At 44.5% G+C, this 15937-nt stretch overlaps 1 protein-coding gene across 6 annotated transcripts in view; it reads left to right on the forward strand.

Annotated features, from left to right (window-relative positions):
* Window positions 1–15937, forward strand: part of pcnt (pericentrin) — a 402447-nt gene that overhangs the window by 49922 nt on the left and 336588 nt on the right. For 5 of the 6 annotated variants that reach the window (XM_068036205.1, XM_068036207.1, XM_068036208.1 and 2 more), the window contains exon 4: window positions 5611–5793. The exons of the other annotated variant lie outside the window; for it this stretch is intronic. In XM_068036205.1, the coding sequence (XP_067892306.1) occupies window positions 5611–5793 (183 nt within the window). The remainder of the gene's footprint in view (window positions 1–5610; window positions 5794–15937) is intronic. 6 annotated transcript variants of the gene reach the window in all.

Below are 15937 nucleotides of genomic sequence, written 5' to 3' on the forward strand. Positions count from 1 at the left end.
CATCATGTATCTGCAGTGTGTACTGTTTGGCACCAGAAATCACAGTCACTGTGCCTTCATCCTGCTCCTTGACATGTACTCGCTGAATGTGACTATGATCCTGATTCATCAGCTTCATAGCATGACCGGTGAATCCCGTGTAAAATGATTGCAGATCTGCTGGCGCCTCTGCGATGCGCTTGAAAGAGGCTCCCTGCAGGAATGTGTAATAGGCACGCTCCCGATCCAGGACACTATTGTGGAAGATCAGCGCTGAGATGCATTCCTTCATGGATGAGGAGGAGTGGAGCAGGTGCTTTATCTTGCCATTCTCTGACTCAATGCGATTGTTGGTGTTGTTCCCAAACGTTAGGACTTTACTGCGTGAACATGCTGCCCACATCTCCTTCTGTGGAATCCAGTTTGTAAGCAGGTAGTCCTGCAGGGGTGGGTAGAGGTGTCCAATCCTTTCTACACAACATGTGATCTTGTCCTCCAAAGGTGCATGAACCATTTCCTTGCAGATCATTAACAACTGATCCCTCAGTTCACCATTTAGTGGGTAGCTGCTGATCTTCCTCCTCATGCTCTGCATCACATGGAACTGACAGAGGAGAACCGTTGCAGCTGGGAGATGCTTTCTGATCGCATTGATCTCATTGATGTCTTTATCCACAATGGCTGATCTCACGCGGCAGGCGCTGGATCCCATGAAATCAACAAAAACACCCACAGTCTCGTCCAGCATCTGAGCCGTCTCATTCCTCACCATGGCATAGAACACAGCCCTGCCCCTACCAACATTGTCCTGCACCATCACTTGGTACAGAGGGTAGCTGCATTTGTTCACCTTGTACGTTCCGTCCATGAACAGCAGTTCAGGAAAGGCCTGCATGTGGGCCTTCATGGCTGGTGTCATGAAGGCAATATAGAGGATGCTGCTTCCCTGCAGGCCAACCCGCACTGCAGCCCCGTCCTGCTGAATCTTCTCCAGCGTATCACACAGCGCATCCATGCTGTCATCCCCTGTCTTGAGCCGGGATTTTACATTTCTAATGTCACTAAGGGTCATGGTCTTATTGAATGAATGCTCGATATAATCCTTCAGCTGTTTGTTCCCAGCCTGCAGCTTGACCAACTCTTCTACCTTCTGCCTTTCATCGTGGTTCAGTTGTCGTCTCCTTGCATAGAAGCGTAAACATTCTGGATGCAAAACATGACCGGTATGCACAAGATGGTAGGAGCTGACACACAGTTTGTTCTTGCTCGGATTGAATTTCACACTGATGAAGACCTCACAGCCCAGGGCGAGATACCTGAAAAATAACAGACATTCAATGAGCACGCCCCACGTGCCTCGTGCCCTCACGAAAACGCCAGCCATCCCCAGGTGTGTTGCTGGCAGCAGTTTACATGTGCACCATGACAAGGTCCCAACATCTGGTGCGCACCTGTTTCGCAGTCCAGAGGAGGTTGCGCTGAGGTGGTCGCCCAGCCATTGGTCTATCCAGGAAATCACAACAAAGGCAGTCCGTAGACACGGGGGCGGTATGCGCGTGGCTTTGTGGGCACAGGATCTCACTAATGAGATGTATTGATACTGCAAATCGAATCTTGGTTCAATGCACATCAAGGAACAGCTTTACAGGACTGACAAGCTACACAAGTGGAAATGTAGTGACCGCAGCACCTACCTCTGATTTGGTCTCACTCCAGTGGAACGGATGCATGGCTGCCCATAGTGTACACAGCACAGCCTCACTGAGGCATACTTAAAGCGGATGGGAATTTCGACTCGCCGTCTCTTGTTTTCCCTCTCAAGCGTATGGGTGCTCACTTTAAATAGACTCCCCGTTGCCTGTAAGCACAACAGCAAAGCGCGTTTAAATAGCATTGTTAACATCGTGAAACATAACAAGGCACATCACAGGATGTGCCTGCAGACCATGCTACCTGTTGAAACATCTCAAGTTTACTGCTGAAGTCGTCATAACTCTCGAACTCCTGGGTTGTGAAGGTGGCAAGGAACTGCTCTGTGGAATCTACTGACGTTGCCATGACCGACGTTTGAGGTTCAGGAAGGCTATTAAGGGACCACACGGGAAACATGAGATGAGATAAGAAATACAGAATGCACTTCATTAAAACGTTACAAAAACGAAAGTGACCATTAAGACGGTAGGTTGCAGCACATGTACTGCCTGCACACAGCAACTCACAACAGGGACTGGAGAACATGCGGTGGCCCAGACAATGGAAATGTTTTCAGAGCAACTCACAACAGGGACTGGAGAGCATGCGGTGGCCCAGACAATGGAAATGTTTTCAGAGCAACTTACAACAGGGACTGGAGAGCATGCGGTGGCCCAGACAATGGAAATGTTTTCAGAGCAACTCACAACAGGGACTGGAGAACATGCGGTGGCCCAGACAATGGAAATGTTTTCAGAGCAACTTGCAACAGAGGCTGGAGAACATGCGGTGGCCCAGACAATGGAAATGTTTTCAGAGCAACTCACAACAGGGACTGGAGAGCATGCGGTGGCCCAGACAATGGAAATGTTTTCAGAGCAACTCACAACAGGGACTGGAGAACATGCGGTGGCCCAGACAATGGAAATGTTTTCAGAGCAACTTACAAAGGCAGAGCAACTTACCTTGGAACAATCTCTTGTGTCAAATAAAAATGAAGCAAGTCTCCAAAACGAATAAATAATTCAGATAAAATGCGAGAAAATGCCCGACGAAACCTCTCCTCCTTCCACTTTCAAAAAGCTTTGACGCATGCGCAGAGGCCAACCGGGCGCGTTGCCCGAGGAAGACGACGTAACGCGATGATGTCATCTGCGCATGCGCACAACGGTCCTGGCATGTCGGACCACAGCGCATGCGCAGAGATGAGGAGACGGTGTGCGCATGCCGAGTCATCTGCGCATGCGCAAAGCAGTCCTGGCAAGCCGGACCGCAGCGCATGCGCAGGGGGCATGAGACCGTCTGCGCATGTGCGCACCGCGGCGCATCCAGATGACGTATGCCAGAACGTAGCGTTGTCATGAATTACTTTGTTTATATTAACCCTACAGTAATCCCATATTCCCTATCACCTACCTACACTAGGGGCAATTTGCAACGGCCAATTTACCTATCACCTGCAAGTCTTCTGGCTGTGGGAGGAAACCGGAGCACCGGGGGGAAACCCACGCAGACACAGGGAGAACTTGCAAACTCCACACAGGCAGTACCCAGAATCGAACCCGGGTCCCTGGAGCTGTGAAGCTGCAGTGCTAACCACTGCGCCGCCACTGTGTTGACTGGGCTGGAGCATTTCAGCTATGAAGAGAGACTGGATAGGCTAGGATTGTTTTCCTGAGAACAGAGAAGGATGAGGGGGGACATGATTGAGGTATACAAAATTATGAGGGGCATTGATAGGTTAGTTAGGAAGAAACTTTTTCCCTTAGTGGAGGTGTCAATGACCAGAGGGAATAGATTTCAGGTAAGGGGCATGAGGTTCAGAGGGGATTTGAGGATACATTTTTTTCACCCAAAGGTTAGTTGGAATCTGGAATACATTGCCTGAAGGGGTGGTAGAGGCGAACCCTCACAACATTTAAGTAGTATTCAGATGAGCGCTTGAAACGCCATAGCATGCAAGGCTGCAGCCAAGTGCTGGAAAATGGGACTAGAATAGTTAGGTGCTTGATGGCTGGCACAGACACGATTGGCCGAAGGGCCTGTTTCTATGCTGTATAACTCTATGACTCCTCCATTACCCCCACCACCTCGTCCCCTTCCCAAGGCATCTTCTCCTGCAGTTGCCATTTCCCTCCTCTCTCCTCATTATCGAAGGCCTCAAACACTCCTTTCAGACGAAGCAGCGATTTACTTGTACTTCTTTCAATTTAGTATACTGTATTCGCTGCTCAGAATGTGGTCCCTCCACACTGGGGAGACCAAATGCAGATTGGTTGATCGCTTTGCAGAACACCTCTGCTCAGTCCGTAAGCATCACCCCAAGCTTCCGGTTGCTGGCCATTTCAACACCACCCACCCTCCTGCTGCTCTCATGCCCACATCTCTGTCCTGGGATTTCTGCAATGTTCCAGCGAACATCAACGCAAGCTCGAAGAACAGCATCTCATTTACCAATTAGGCACGTTGCAGCCTGCCAGACTGAACATTGAGTTCAATAATTTCAGAGCATGACGGGCCCACCTTTTTATTTTTAGTTTTTTCTTTTTTCTTTTATTTATAGATACAGCACTGAAACAGGCCCTTCGGCCCACCGAGTCTGTGCCGACCATCAACCACCCATTTATACTAATCCTACACTAATCCCATATTCCTGCCACATCCCCACCTGTCCCTATATTTCCCTACCACCTACCTATACTAGGGGCAATTTATAATGGCCAATTTACCTACCAACCTACAAGTCTTTGGCTGTGGGAGGAAACTGGAGCACCCGGTGAAAACCCACGCAGACACAGGGAGAACTTGCAAACTGCACACAGGCAGTACCCAGAATTGAACCTGGGTCGCTGGAGCTGTGAGGCTGCGGTGCTAACCACTGTGCTGCCCACTGTTTAGTTTGTTTCGATTGTGCCTACCCACTGTTTTTTTTTCACGTTTGTGCTTGGGGCCAGGGCTGTTCATTTTTCTGTCAAATGGCACTCTCTCTGTACTAACGCTTTGTCTTTCACCACATCATTAACATACCGTTTGCCTTTGCTCCATGACCTTCTGGTCAATTGTTCTGTGACCTTGTCCTATCAACACCTTCTCTATTGTTATCTCTTGCCCCACCCCCTGCTTTACTTGCTCAAAACCTTTTATATTTCTAATATTTATCGGTTCTGATGAAGGGTCACTGACCTGAAACGTTGACTCTGCTTCTCTCTCCGCAGATGCTGCCAGACCTGCTGAGTATTTCTAGCATTTCTTGTTTTTATTTCAGATTTCCAGCATCTGCAGTATTTTGCTTTTATTTTAGCCTGCTAAAGGAATTGGATTCCTGCACGAGTGCTTTTTCCCATACACTTTCCTGGGAATCCCCATAGGTTTGCAAGACTGCTTTCTTTACATTGTGTGTGGTGTAGTTTTCATATTCCACTGACATTTCTCTATTTCCCAATTTTCTATCCATTCCTGAAGGTTGGACTACAGTTCAGCAACTTTCCTATAAATTCTTTATGCATGAATGTATATGTTGTCTTCCTATTATGATGGAGGGAGGAAAAAGACCAGCTTGATGCAGAACTAACCTGACATCCACAAATTCACAATTTAAAATATGTATTATTGATAGCTGGCACCCTGCTAAATGCTCTTTCCCCTTGTTACCAGCTTGCTTCACCTTTGCTTGTCATTTAAGGCATCATCTGAGTGGCCTGATCGAGACTACTTTAACATTTCATTCTCTGGGAATTGATTATTTTCTCTGACCATATGGGTCTGTTTTCATAGGATTGGTTGTGGATACATAGTCGAAGCAACGCAATTACTGTTGTATGCTGGCTGTGCGTTTGTGTGTGACCCTGTTTTTCTTCCCCAATTGTAAACTTGATTACATTTACTCAAAATCAAATAAAAACAAAATGCAAGATCTTCACACCAGATGATCTCTTCCAGGAAGAAGAGGTGACTATTAGTACAGAGCATGCTCAAGTGGAGCGACAGATGTGCCAATTAAGAATAATTGAGCTTGAAGAGCAACTGCAAGGCAAAGAAATTGAATTAGAACATCTCACCACTGAGGTGGTGGGCCTGAAGGAGGAACTGGCTACCCATCAGGAGAGTGAACAAATGCAGCAGGTACAGAAAATACTTGCAAAAGATCTGGCAATTCAAATATTAGAATCAATAATTTTTATGCTATTTTAAATTCTGTACTGCAGCTGAAATGAGCTTTAATTCTACAGTACCAGTCACCACGTGCCATGCAACTTGGCGTCTCACGTTCTATTTTGGTTGGCTTATCCTGGCAGTAGGATATGGTACCTGACCGCATAGCTCCCTTAGTAGGTTTTGGCAGGAGAATTTAACTCTTAAAAGAAAATTCTGGGTGCAAAATTAAATACTTGGCTCTCAAAGGAAATCTTTCTTGACAATTAACCATTTTTATTTTTTAAATTTTGATTTTCTCCAGTATTTTGTAGATGCTGACTGATGGCAGTTTATGGATCTGTGAGCATTGGCAGTTGGTCTCTGGTACCTTGCCCAAGTACCCCACTTTTTGGGTGAGCCTAGAGTGTTGATAGGCTATTTGGCTATGGAGAGCATTGCACCTAATTCAGTCCTTGCCTAACGTTTATACATACACATTTTATATTGGATCGTGATCAAGAACAGGAACCACTCCCTCCAGGGTGTTGAGGGCAGTGATAGAGTCCCAACATACTATAAATGCAACAATTGTGCAATGAGATAGGATTAATTGATGACCTCATAGGGAAGGCAGTGATCATAATATGATTGAATTTTACATTCAGTTTGAGGGAGAGAAGAATGGGTCCAAGACTAGTATTTTAAACCTAAAATAAGGGCGATTATGAGGGCATGAAAGCAGAGCTAGCTAAAGTGAACTGGCAAATTAGCTAAGGGATAGGTTAATAGGGATGCAGTGGCAGACATTTAAGGGGATATTTCAGAATAACAGAACAGCTACATTCCAACGAGAGAGAAAAATTCCAAGGGGAGGACCCACCATCCGTGGTTAACTAAAAAAGTTAAAGATAGTATCAAACTTAAAGAAAAAGCATATAATTGCACAAAGATGGGTGGCAGGTTAGAAGATTGGACAGAATTCAAAAAACAGCAAAGAATGACTCAAAGATTGATTGGGGGAAAGATTAGAGTGTGAGAGAAAGCTATCTTTAAATATAAAAACAGTAAGAGTTTCTATAGATATTTAAAAAAGAAAAGAGTTTGCAGAGTGAACGTTGGTCTTATAGAAAGTTTGTCTGGGGAATTAATAAGGGAAAATAAGGAGATGGCAGATGAATTGAACAGTTATTTTTCATCGGTCTTCACTATAGAGGATGCAAGTAACATCCCAGAAATTGCTGTAAATCAGGAAATGGAAGGGAGGAACTCAAGAAAATTACAATCACCAGAGAGGTGGTACTGAACAAATTGTTGGAGTTGTGGGCTGACAGGTTCCCGGGTCCTTATGAGCTTCATCCTAGGTCTGAAAAGAAGTGGCTAGTGAGATAGTTGATACGTTGGTTTTAATTTTCCAAAGTTCCCTAGATTCGGGGAAGGTTCCATTAAATTGGAAAATAGTGTATGTAACTTCTTTATTCAAAAAGGGAGGCAGACAGAAAGCAGGAAACTACAGGCCAGTTGGCTTAACATCTGTCTTGGGGAAGATGTTAGAAGCTATTATTAATGATGTTGTCGCAGGGCATTTAGAAAAATTTCAGGTAATAAGGCAGAGTCAACATAGTTTTGTGAAAGGGCAATCGTTTTTAACTAATTTATTGGAGTTCTTTAAAGAAGTAACGTGCTGTTGATAAAGGGGAACCGGTGGATGTGTTGTACTTAGATTTCTAGAAGGCATTTGATAAGGTGCCACATCAAAGGTTATTGCAGAAAATAAAAGCTCATGATGTAGGGGGTAACATTTTGGCATGGATAGAAGATTGGCTAGCTAACAGGAAACAGAGAGTAGGCATAAATGGGTCATTTTCTGGTTGGCAAGTTGTAACGAGTGGTGTGCCACAGGGATCAGTGCTGGGGCCTCAACTTTTTACAGTTTTTATAAATGACTTGGATGAAGGGACCGAGGGTATGGTTGCTAAATTTGCTGATGACACAAATATGGGTAGGAAAATAAGTTGTGAAGAGGACATAAGGAGGCTACAAAGGGTTATAGATAGGTTAAGTAAGTGGGCAAAGATGTGGTAAATGGAGTATAATGTGGGAAAATGCGAAATTGTCCATTTTGGCAAGAAGAATAAAAAAGATGCATATTATCTAAATGGTGAGATATTGCAGAACTCTGACCGGCAGAGGGATCTGGGAGTCCTAGTGCATGAATTGCAAAAGGTTTGTATGCAGGTTCAGCACGTAATTAGAAAAGATAACAGAATGTTATCGTTTATTGTGAGGGGACAGGGCATTGGTGAGACCACATCTGGAGTACTGTGTACAGTATTGGTCTCCTTATTTAAGGAAGTATGTAAATGCGTTGGCAGCGGTTCAGAGAAGGTTTACTAGACCAATACCTGGAATGGGTGGGTTGTTTTATGAGGAGAGGTTGGACAGGCTAGGCTTGTATCTGCTGGAGTTTTGAAGAGTAAGAGGTGACTTGATTGAAACATATAAGATCCTGAGGGGTCTTGACAGTTTGGATGTGGAAAGGATGTTTCCTCTTGTGGGAGAATCAAGAACTAGGGGTCACTGTTTAAAAATAAGGGGTCGCCCATTAGGCAGAGATGAAGACAAATTTCTTCTCTGAGGGTTATGAGTCTTTGGAACTCTGTTTCTCAAAAAGAGGTGGAGACAGAGTCTCTGAATATTTTTAAGGCAGAGGTAAGTAGATTCTTGATCAGCAAGGGGGTGAAAGGTTGTCGGGGTAGATGGGAATGTGGAGTCGAGGTTACAATATTACAGTCAGATCAGCCATGATCTTATTGAATGGCGGAGCATACTTGAGGGGCTGAGTAGCCTACTCCTGCTCCTAATTCATATGTTCGTATGTAACCAGTGATTCTCTGGTCTTTGTGGTTTTGTATTATACCAGTTGGTATCTTTACCTGAGCTATTGAGGAATCTCCCCTACACCTTATGACAATTAATGTAAGCAAAATAACCTTAACGGAGAAATTAATGGCACTAAAGAGCAACAAATCCCCAGTTCTCTTGATTTGGGAACCCTCCTTTTAGATTAGAAAATTTGCATGTTAGTCTGCTATATTTCAGAAAGGTAAAAGTGGGAAACCAGGTAATTGTAGTCCAGCTAGTCTAAGATCTGTTGTTGGGGAATTGCTAGAGTCCATAATCTGAACTCATTGAAAATTGTCAGCTGATATGAGAGCCAGCTTGAATTTGTAACGGATAGGTCATGCATTATGACTTTAAGTGAATTTTTTTGAAGAGGTGAGTGAAGTATTGGAGAGGGGAATGTCTACGGATGTTATTTATAAGGACTTCCAGAAGGGATTTGATAAGCAGGGCCCTACCAAACACACATCAGATTTTACAAATTTCACAGTCACGGCATTTTAAGAATAATGAATTTCACGATTTCACCTATTTAAATTGTAAATTTCACATTGTAACAAACCATGAAAATGATCTATTTAAAACAAAAAAAAGACAAAGGAGGTTTCTGGTTTCAAATGGCATTTATTGTACACTCAAAAACTATTGTAAAAAGCTGACCATAAACAGGTCACATGCTTTACTCACTGGCTTCCAAATTCTTTCACTTGATGTGTTGCAGTAATGGTTGTGGCCATTTTTCATTTTCTCATTCTGGCATTCTCACTTGTTTGCTAACACTTGAGACTGCTACTCTCAAAACTGCACCGGAAGCCCTACCTCATCTACCAATCAGCGAGTTGAGCCTTGTGTCAATCATTAAAACCCGTGAAGTTCTCAAAATGGCCAATTTCATGGAGGACCCGAGATTTCATGGTCCATGATGCCTTTTTCATGGCCATGAATTTGGTAGAGCCCTACTCATAAAAGACTTAGTTAAAGTTGAAGCTCATGGAATTACAGGCAAATTATTGACCTGGTTAGGAAATTGGCTGAGTGGCAGGAGGCAGAGTAGGGATAATGGGCAGGCAGTCTAATTGGCAAGATGTGACTTGTGCTGCCCTGCACAGATCTATGTTGGGGCCTCAACTAATTACTGTATTTATTAACAACTTGCCACTGACCAATAGATAGGTGCATTTGCAAGCTGTGTGAAATTAACAACTTCTATTTATATAGCACCTTTAACGTAATAAAATGTCCCAATGTCCCAAGGTACTTCACAGGAGCATTATAAAACAAGGTAGAAAACTGAGCCACACAAGGAGATATCAAATGTCCAAAAGCTTGGGCGGCACAGTGGTGCAGTAGTTAGCACCGCAGCCTCACAGCTCCAGCAACCCGAGTTCAATTCTGGGTGCTGCCTGTGCGGAGTTTGCAAGATCTCCCTGTGTCTGCGTGGGTTTTAGCCGGGTGCTCCGGTTTCCTCCCACCACCAAAGACTTGCAGGTTGATGGGTAATTTGGCCATTATAAATTGCCCCTAGTATAGGTAGGTGGTCGGGGAATATAGGGACAGGTGGGGATATGGTAGGAATATGGGATTAGTGTAGGATTAGTATAAATGGGTGGTTGATGGTCGGCACAGACTCGGTGGGCCGAAGGGCCTGTTTCAGTGCTGTATCTCTAAATAAATAAAATAAAGATAAGGTTTTAAGAAGTGTGTTAAGGAGGAAAGCTAGGTGGAGAGGTGTAAGATGAGTATTCCAGAGCTTGGAATGTAGCCAACTGAAGGCACAGCTACCAATGGCGGAGCAATTAAAATCAGGATGCACAAGGGGCCAGAATTAGTGGAGCGCAGATGTCTTGGAGGGTTGTGGGCCTGGAGGGGATTAGAGATGGGGAGGAGTGAGGCCATGGAGGGATTTGAAAACAAGGTGAAAATTTTCAAGTCAAGGCATTGGCTCCTGGTCAAGCAATGTATGTCAGTAGTACAGGGGTGATAAGGAAATGGACATGGGCAGCAGTGTTTTGGATGATCTCAAGTTTATAGGGAACAGAATGTGGATACCAGCCATGAGTGCATTGGAATAGTCAAGTCTAGAGATAACAAAGGCACGAATGAGTGTTTCAGCAGCAGATGAGCTGAGACGGGCCAGGTTGGGCAATGTTACGGAAGTGGAAATAGGCGGTCTTGGTGATGGCACAAATATGACGTCTGAAGCTCATCTCTGGGTCAAATGTGACACCAAGCTTGCTAAAGGCTGACTTAATCTCAGACTGTTGTCAGGGAGCGGGATGGAGTCAGCAGTTCGGGCAAGGAGTTTGGCGCATTCTACAATGGCTTCAGTCTTCCCAGTATTTAATTGGAGGAATTTTCTGCTCATCCAGTATTGGATGTTGAATAAGCAGTCAGATAATTTAGCAACAGTGGAGGATTTGAGAGAAGTGGTGATGAGGTAGAGCTGAGTTTCGTCAGCACATATGTGAAAACTAATGCTGTGCTTTCAGATGATGTGACTGAGGGGCAGCCTGTAGATGAGAAATAGGAGGGGGCCAAGCATAGACCCTTTGGGGACACCAGAGATAACTGTGCAGGAATGGGAAGGGAAGCCATTGTAGATGATTCTCTGGCTATGATCAGATAAATAAGAATGGAACCAGGTGAGAGCAGTCTCACCCAGCTGGCCAACAGCAGAGAGGCATTGGAGGAGGATTGTATAGTCAACTGTGTCAAAGGCTGCAGACAGGTCGAGAGGAACGAGGAGGGAAAGGTTACCTTTACCACAGTCATTAGTGACTTTGCTAAGAGCTTTTTCAGTACTGTGTCACGGGCGAAAACCTGATTGGAGGGATTCAAACATGGAGTCCGGGAAAGATGGGAATGGATTTGGAAGGCAACAACGCATTCAAGGACTTTGGAGGGAAAAGGGAGGTTGGGGATGGGCCAGTAGTTTTCAAGGGCGTTGGGGTCATGGGTTGGTTTTTTGAGGAGAGGGACAGCATCTGAAGAGAGAGAACTGTTCATACTGTTGGTTAAAATAGGGACTAGGAGGGGAAGTTGGGTGATCAGTTTCGTGGGAACAGGAGGGTGGGTCCCATGAACAAGATGAGCTCAGATAGGGCATGAAGGGAGATAGGAGAGAAACTAGAGAAAAATGTGAGTCCGGGGCTTGGGCAGGGGTGAGCATACTAGGAAGTTTGGACAGGTGGCCCAGTGGAAAGCAGAGGCAGCTAATCGGATGGTCTCAATCTTAGTGACAAAGAAGTTCATGAGCTCCTTCCACCTATTGTTGGAGGTGGAGGGGATAGGGGAGAGGGGTTTAAGGAGACGGTTTGCAATTGAGAAAAGAAGACTGGGGTTATCGTTGCATTCCAAGATGATCCTAGAATAGTGAGCAGTTTTAGCAGACGGGAGCAGAACCTGATATTGTTTTACGTGGTTTAGCCAGATCTGGTGGTGGACGGGTAACCTAGTTGTGCGCCATATCCTTTCAGGTCTGCGTCCTTTGGACTTAAGGGAGCAGTGATGAAGGCCGTACCAGGGGAATAGTCAGGGTGTGAGAGACTGATCTCTTTATTTGGGACTAGGGCATCAATGGTGGAGGTGAGGGTGCAGTTGAGCAAATCAGTAGCTGCAGAAATATTCTGGTGAATGGAGGGGCAAACACTATATTGTTGAAATTTTGAAAATAACTGAGATATTGATAGATTATGTGAATGGGCAAATCTGTGGCAAATCGATTTCAATATAGGTAAATGTGAGGTCATCCAGTTTGGACCTAAAAAGGATAGAACAGGGTAATTTTCTCAATAGTGAAAAGTGAGAACCAGTGGAGGTCCAAAGAGACTTGGGGAGGGTCCAGGTACATAGATCATTAAAATGTCATGAGTAGGTACAGAAAGTAATCGAAAAGACTAATGGAATGCTGGTCTTTACATCTAGAGAACTAAAATACAAGGGAGTAGAAGTTGTATTTCAGCTATCCAAAGGGATGGGGCAACATATGCTGGCCTTGCCAGTGACTTGCATTCCGGGAATACATTTTTTAAAAAAGCCCTGGTTAGACCACACCTGGAGAAAGAATATATTGGCCTTGGAGGGAGTGTAGCATGGATTTACTAGAATGATATCTGGACACCAAGGGCTAAATTATGAGGAGAAATTACACTAATTAGGGTTGTATTCCCTGGAATTTAGAAGGTTAAAGGATAATTTGATCAAAGTTTTCAAGATATTCAAGCGATCAGATGGGGAGAAACTCTTTCCTCTGCTTGGGGAGTCTAGGACTAGGGGGCATAAACTAAAAATTAGACCCAGACCTTTCAGTAGTCACAAGACGTGGTAGAAGTCTGGAACTCTCGTCTGCTAACGGCAATTGATAAATCAGTAGTTAAATTTAAAACGGAGATTGGTGGTTTTTATTAATCACAGTTGTTATAGGATCTGGGAGAAAGGTGAACATATAGAGTTAGGTCGCGGAGCTGCTGTGATCTCCATTGAATGGCGGAGCAGTCTCGAGGGACTAAATAGTCTACTCCTGTTCCAATGTTCAGTTTTTTCATAGTCTTGTGTCTCATATAGTATTGTGGAGTGTTATACTTGCGTGTTAATTTTCCCAGCTATTCTGTAAATTTATGGCTTTCTAGAGAAGAGATTTTAAATTCTTGAGGTTGACCTGGTTTAATGATCAGGTCTTCCAGAATAAAGCAGCACACTTTAATCTAATTTCCTCATAGTATCTCAATTTTTAAAAAAAACTCATACTGATTCATTGGTTCAACTGCTATGTAGATTGAATAGATGGCTTCCAGATTGGGGGAGGAGTGAAGAGAGAATCTTGAACAGACGCATGAAAATTTTTCTCACTCTTTCTTGTTCATAATGCACAGTATTTTGTCATGAATACCTTCAGTGTTTTATTTTTTCCTTCACTCTTTATAGTAGTTAGCTAGATTTATTGCAGAAAATAATATTTTAACATAACATGAGTAATTTGAGTAATATAAAAGCAAAATACTGCAGATGCTGGAAATCTGAAATAAAAACAAGAAATGCTGGAATCAGTTCTGATGAAGGGTCACTGACCTGAAACGTTAACTCTGCTTCTCTCTCCACAGATGCTGCCAGACCTGCTGAGTATTTCCAGCATGAGTAATTTGAGATATGACGTGGTCAGTGTAGCATGCTTGGGAGGGGCAGATGACTTTGCCTCCAAGTTAATATCCAGCTCCATAGGCCCAGTGAGGGGCTGTGTTGAGGTAGGGAAGAACAGGTTTCTCTTAGGTCCCATTGAATTTAATGGCAGGACCTGGTATTTTTTATCTGTTTCATGACTGCCGTTTGCCTGATTGTTGGGCGGGTAGGCCTTTGGCAGCAGGCCGCAGAGAGGGAGGGAGGGATTGGACACTTTGCCGGAGTGGGGGGGATCAGAAGGGTAATGGAGGAGATCAGGAGGGTCAGTGATGGGGGAGATTGGAGACTTCAGCAAGGGGGCATTGGAAGGGTGGGAGGGGGGTGGTTTCTGATTGTCACAGGTGAGTTAGAGCAGGTAAATTTGTTTCAGTCAGTGTGTGGAAGGACACTTGTCTCCTAAATCCAGAAGTCCCTGCCTCCCTTTTTCCGAGGTCTGGGATATCAGTCCTTCCAGGGGTTAAATTTTAAATAGTGACTAATTCTGAGGCACGTGACCTCATTATAATATTTAAGTGACCAGCCTGCCTCCTGCACACCTACCCCTGCCAACGGTTCCCAAACCACTCCACCACTGAAGTTTTCCTCGTGTCATTTCTGGGTCTTTTGTGAACTAATTGACAGGCAGTGGTTATTATGACTAGTCAGCAGCTGCATTAGCACTACATCATCCGACTCCCAAGATATGAATGAAGGCAAATTAGATGGACTTTAGTAAGAGCAAAATACAACGGATGCTGGAACTCTGAAATGGAGAACAGAAAGTGCAGGAAATACTCAGCAGGTCTGGCAGGATCTGTGGAGAGAGAAACAGAGTTAACATTTCAGGTTTGCGACCCTTCCTCAGAACTGGCAAAAGTTAGAAATGTAATAGTCTTTGTAAGTGAGAGGGGGGAGAGGGGGAAGTACAACAAGAAGGAAGGACTGTGATAGGACGGAGGGGAGAGAGATTAATTGGCAGATGTCATGGAACAGAATGCAAATAGAGTGCTAAATAGTTGTAGCGAAAGACAAAGCATGGGTCCAGAGAGAGTGCTAATGGCAGAATAATGAACAAGTCTGTATGAAAGCAAAAACATGAAAAATAAGTTTAAGACTCCTTCCTTTTTGGCTTCCTTGTCTCGAGAGACATGGGTAAGCGCCTAGAGGTGGTCAATGGTTTGTGGAGCAGCGTCTGGAGTGGCTATAAAGGCCAATTCTAGAGTGGCAGACTCTTCCACAGGCGTTGCAGCTAAAGTTGGTTGTCGGGGCTGTTACACAGTTGGTTTTCTCCTTCCACTGCTGTCTCTTTTCCTGCTGACTGCTGAGTCTCTTCGACTCTCCTCTCTTCAGCCCCACCTTTGTAGCTGTCTGCCAGCTTTGGCGATCACTGGCAACTGGCTCCCACAACTTGTGGTGAATGTCACAGGACTTCATGTTGCGTTTGCAAAAGTCTTTAAAGCGGAGACATGGACACATGGTCAAAAAATAAATAAAATTTAAAAAGAATATATGAATAAACACGATATTGGGGCTCATGGTCTGAAATTATTGAACTCAATATTGAGTCCAGAAGGCTGCAGAGTGCCTAATCGAAAAATGAGGTGCTGTTCCTAGAGCTTGTGTTGATGTTCACTGGAACACTGTAGCAGGCAGAGGACTGAAATGTGGGCATGGGAACAAGGTGGAGACTTAAAATGGCAAGCAACTGGAAGCTCGGGATCATGCTTGCAAACCGAGCGGAGGTGTTCTGCAAAACGGTCACCCAATTTGCGTTTGTTCTCCCCAACGTGGAGGAGACTGCACTGTGAGCAGCAAATATAGTATCATAAATAGAAAGAAGTACAAGTAAATCGCTGCTTTACCTGGAAGGAGTGTTTGGAGCCTTAGATGGTGAGAAGAGAGGAGGTAAAAGGTCAGGTAATTCACCTCCTGCGATTGCATGGGAAGGGGAAGAGGTGTTGGGATGATGGAGGAGTGGATCAGGGTGTCACAAAGGGGATGATTTCTTCGGGATGCTGAGGGGAGAAGATGTGTTTGGTTGCGGCATTACATTGGATGTGGCGGAAATGGCAGAGGA

Source organism: Heterodontus francisci, chromosome 7, assembly GCF_036365525.1.
Source record: "Heterodontus francisci isolate sHetFra1 chromosome 7, sHetFra1.hap1, whole genome shotgun sequence".
Lineage (NCBI taxonomy): Eukaryota > Metazoa > Chordata > Chondrichthyes > Heterodontiformes > Heterodontidae > Heterodontus > Heterodontus francisci.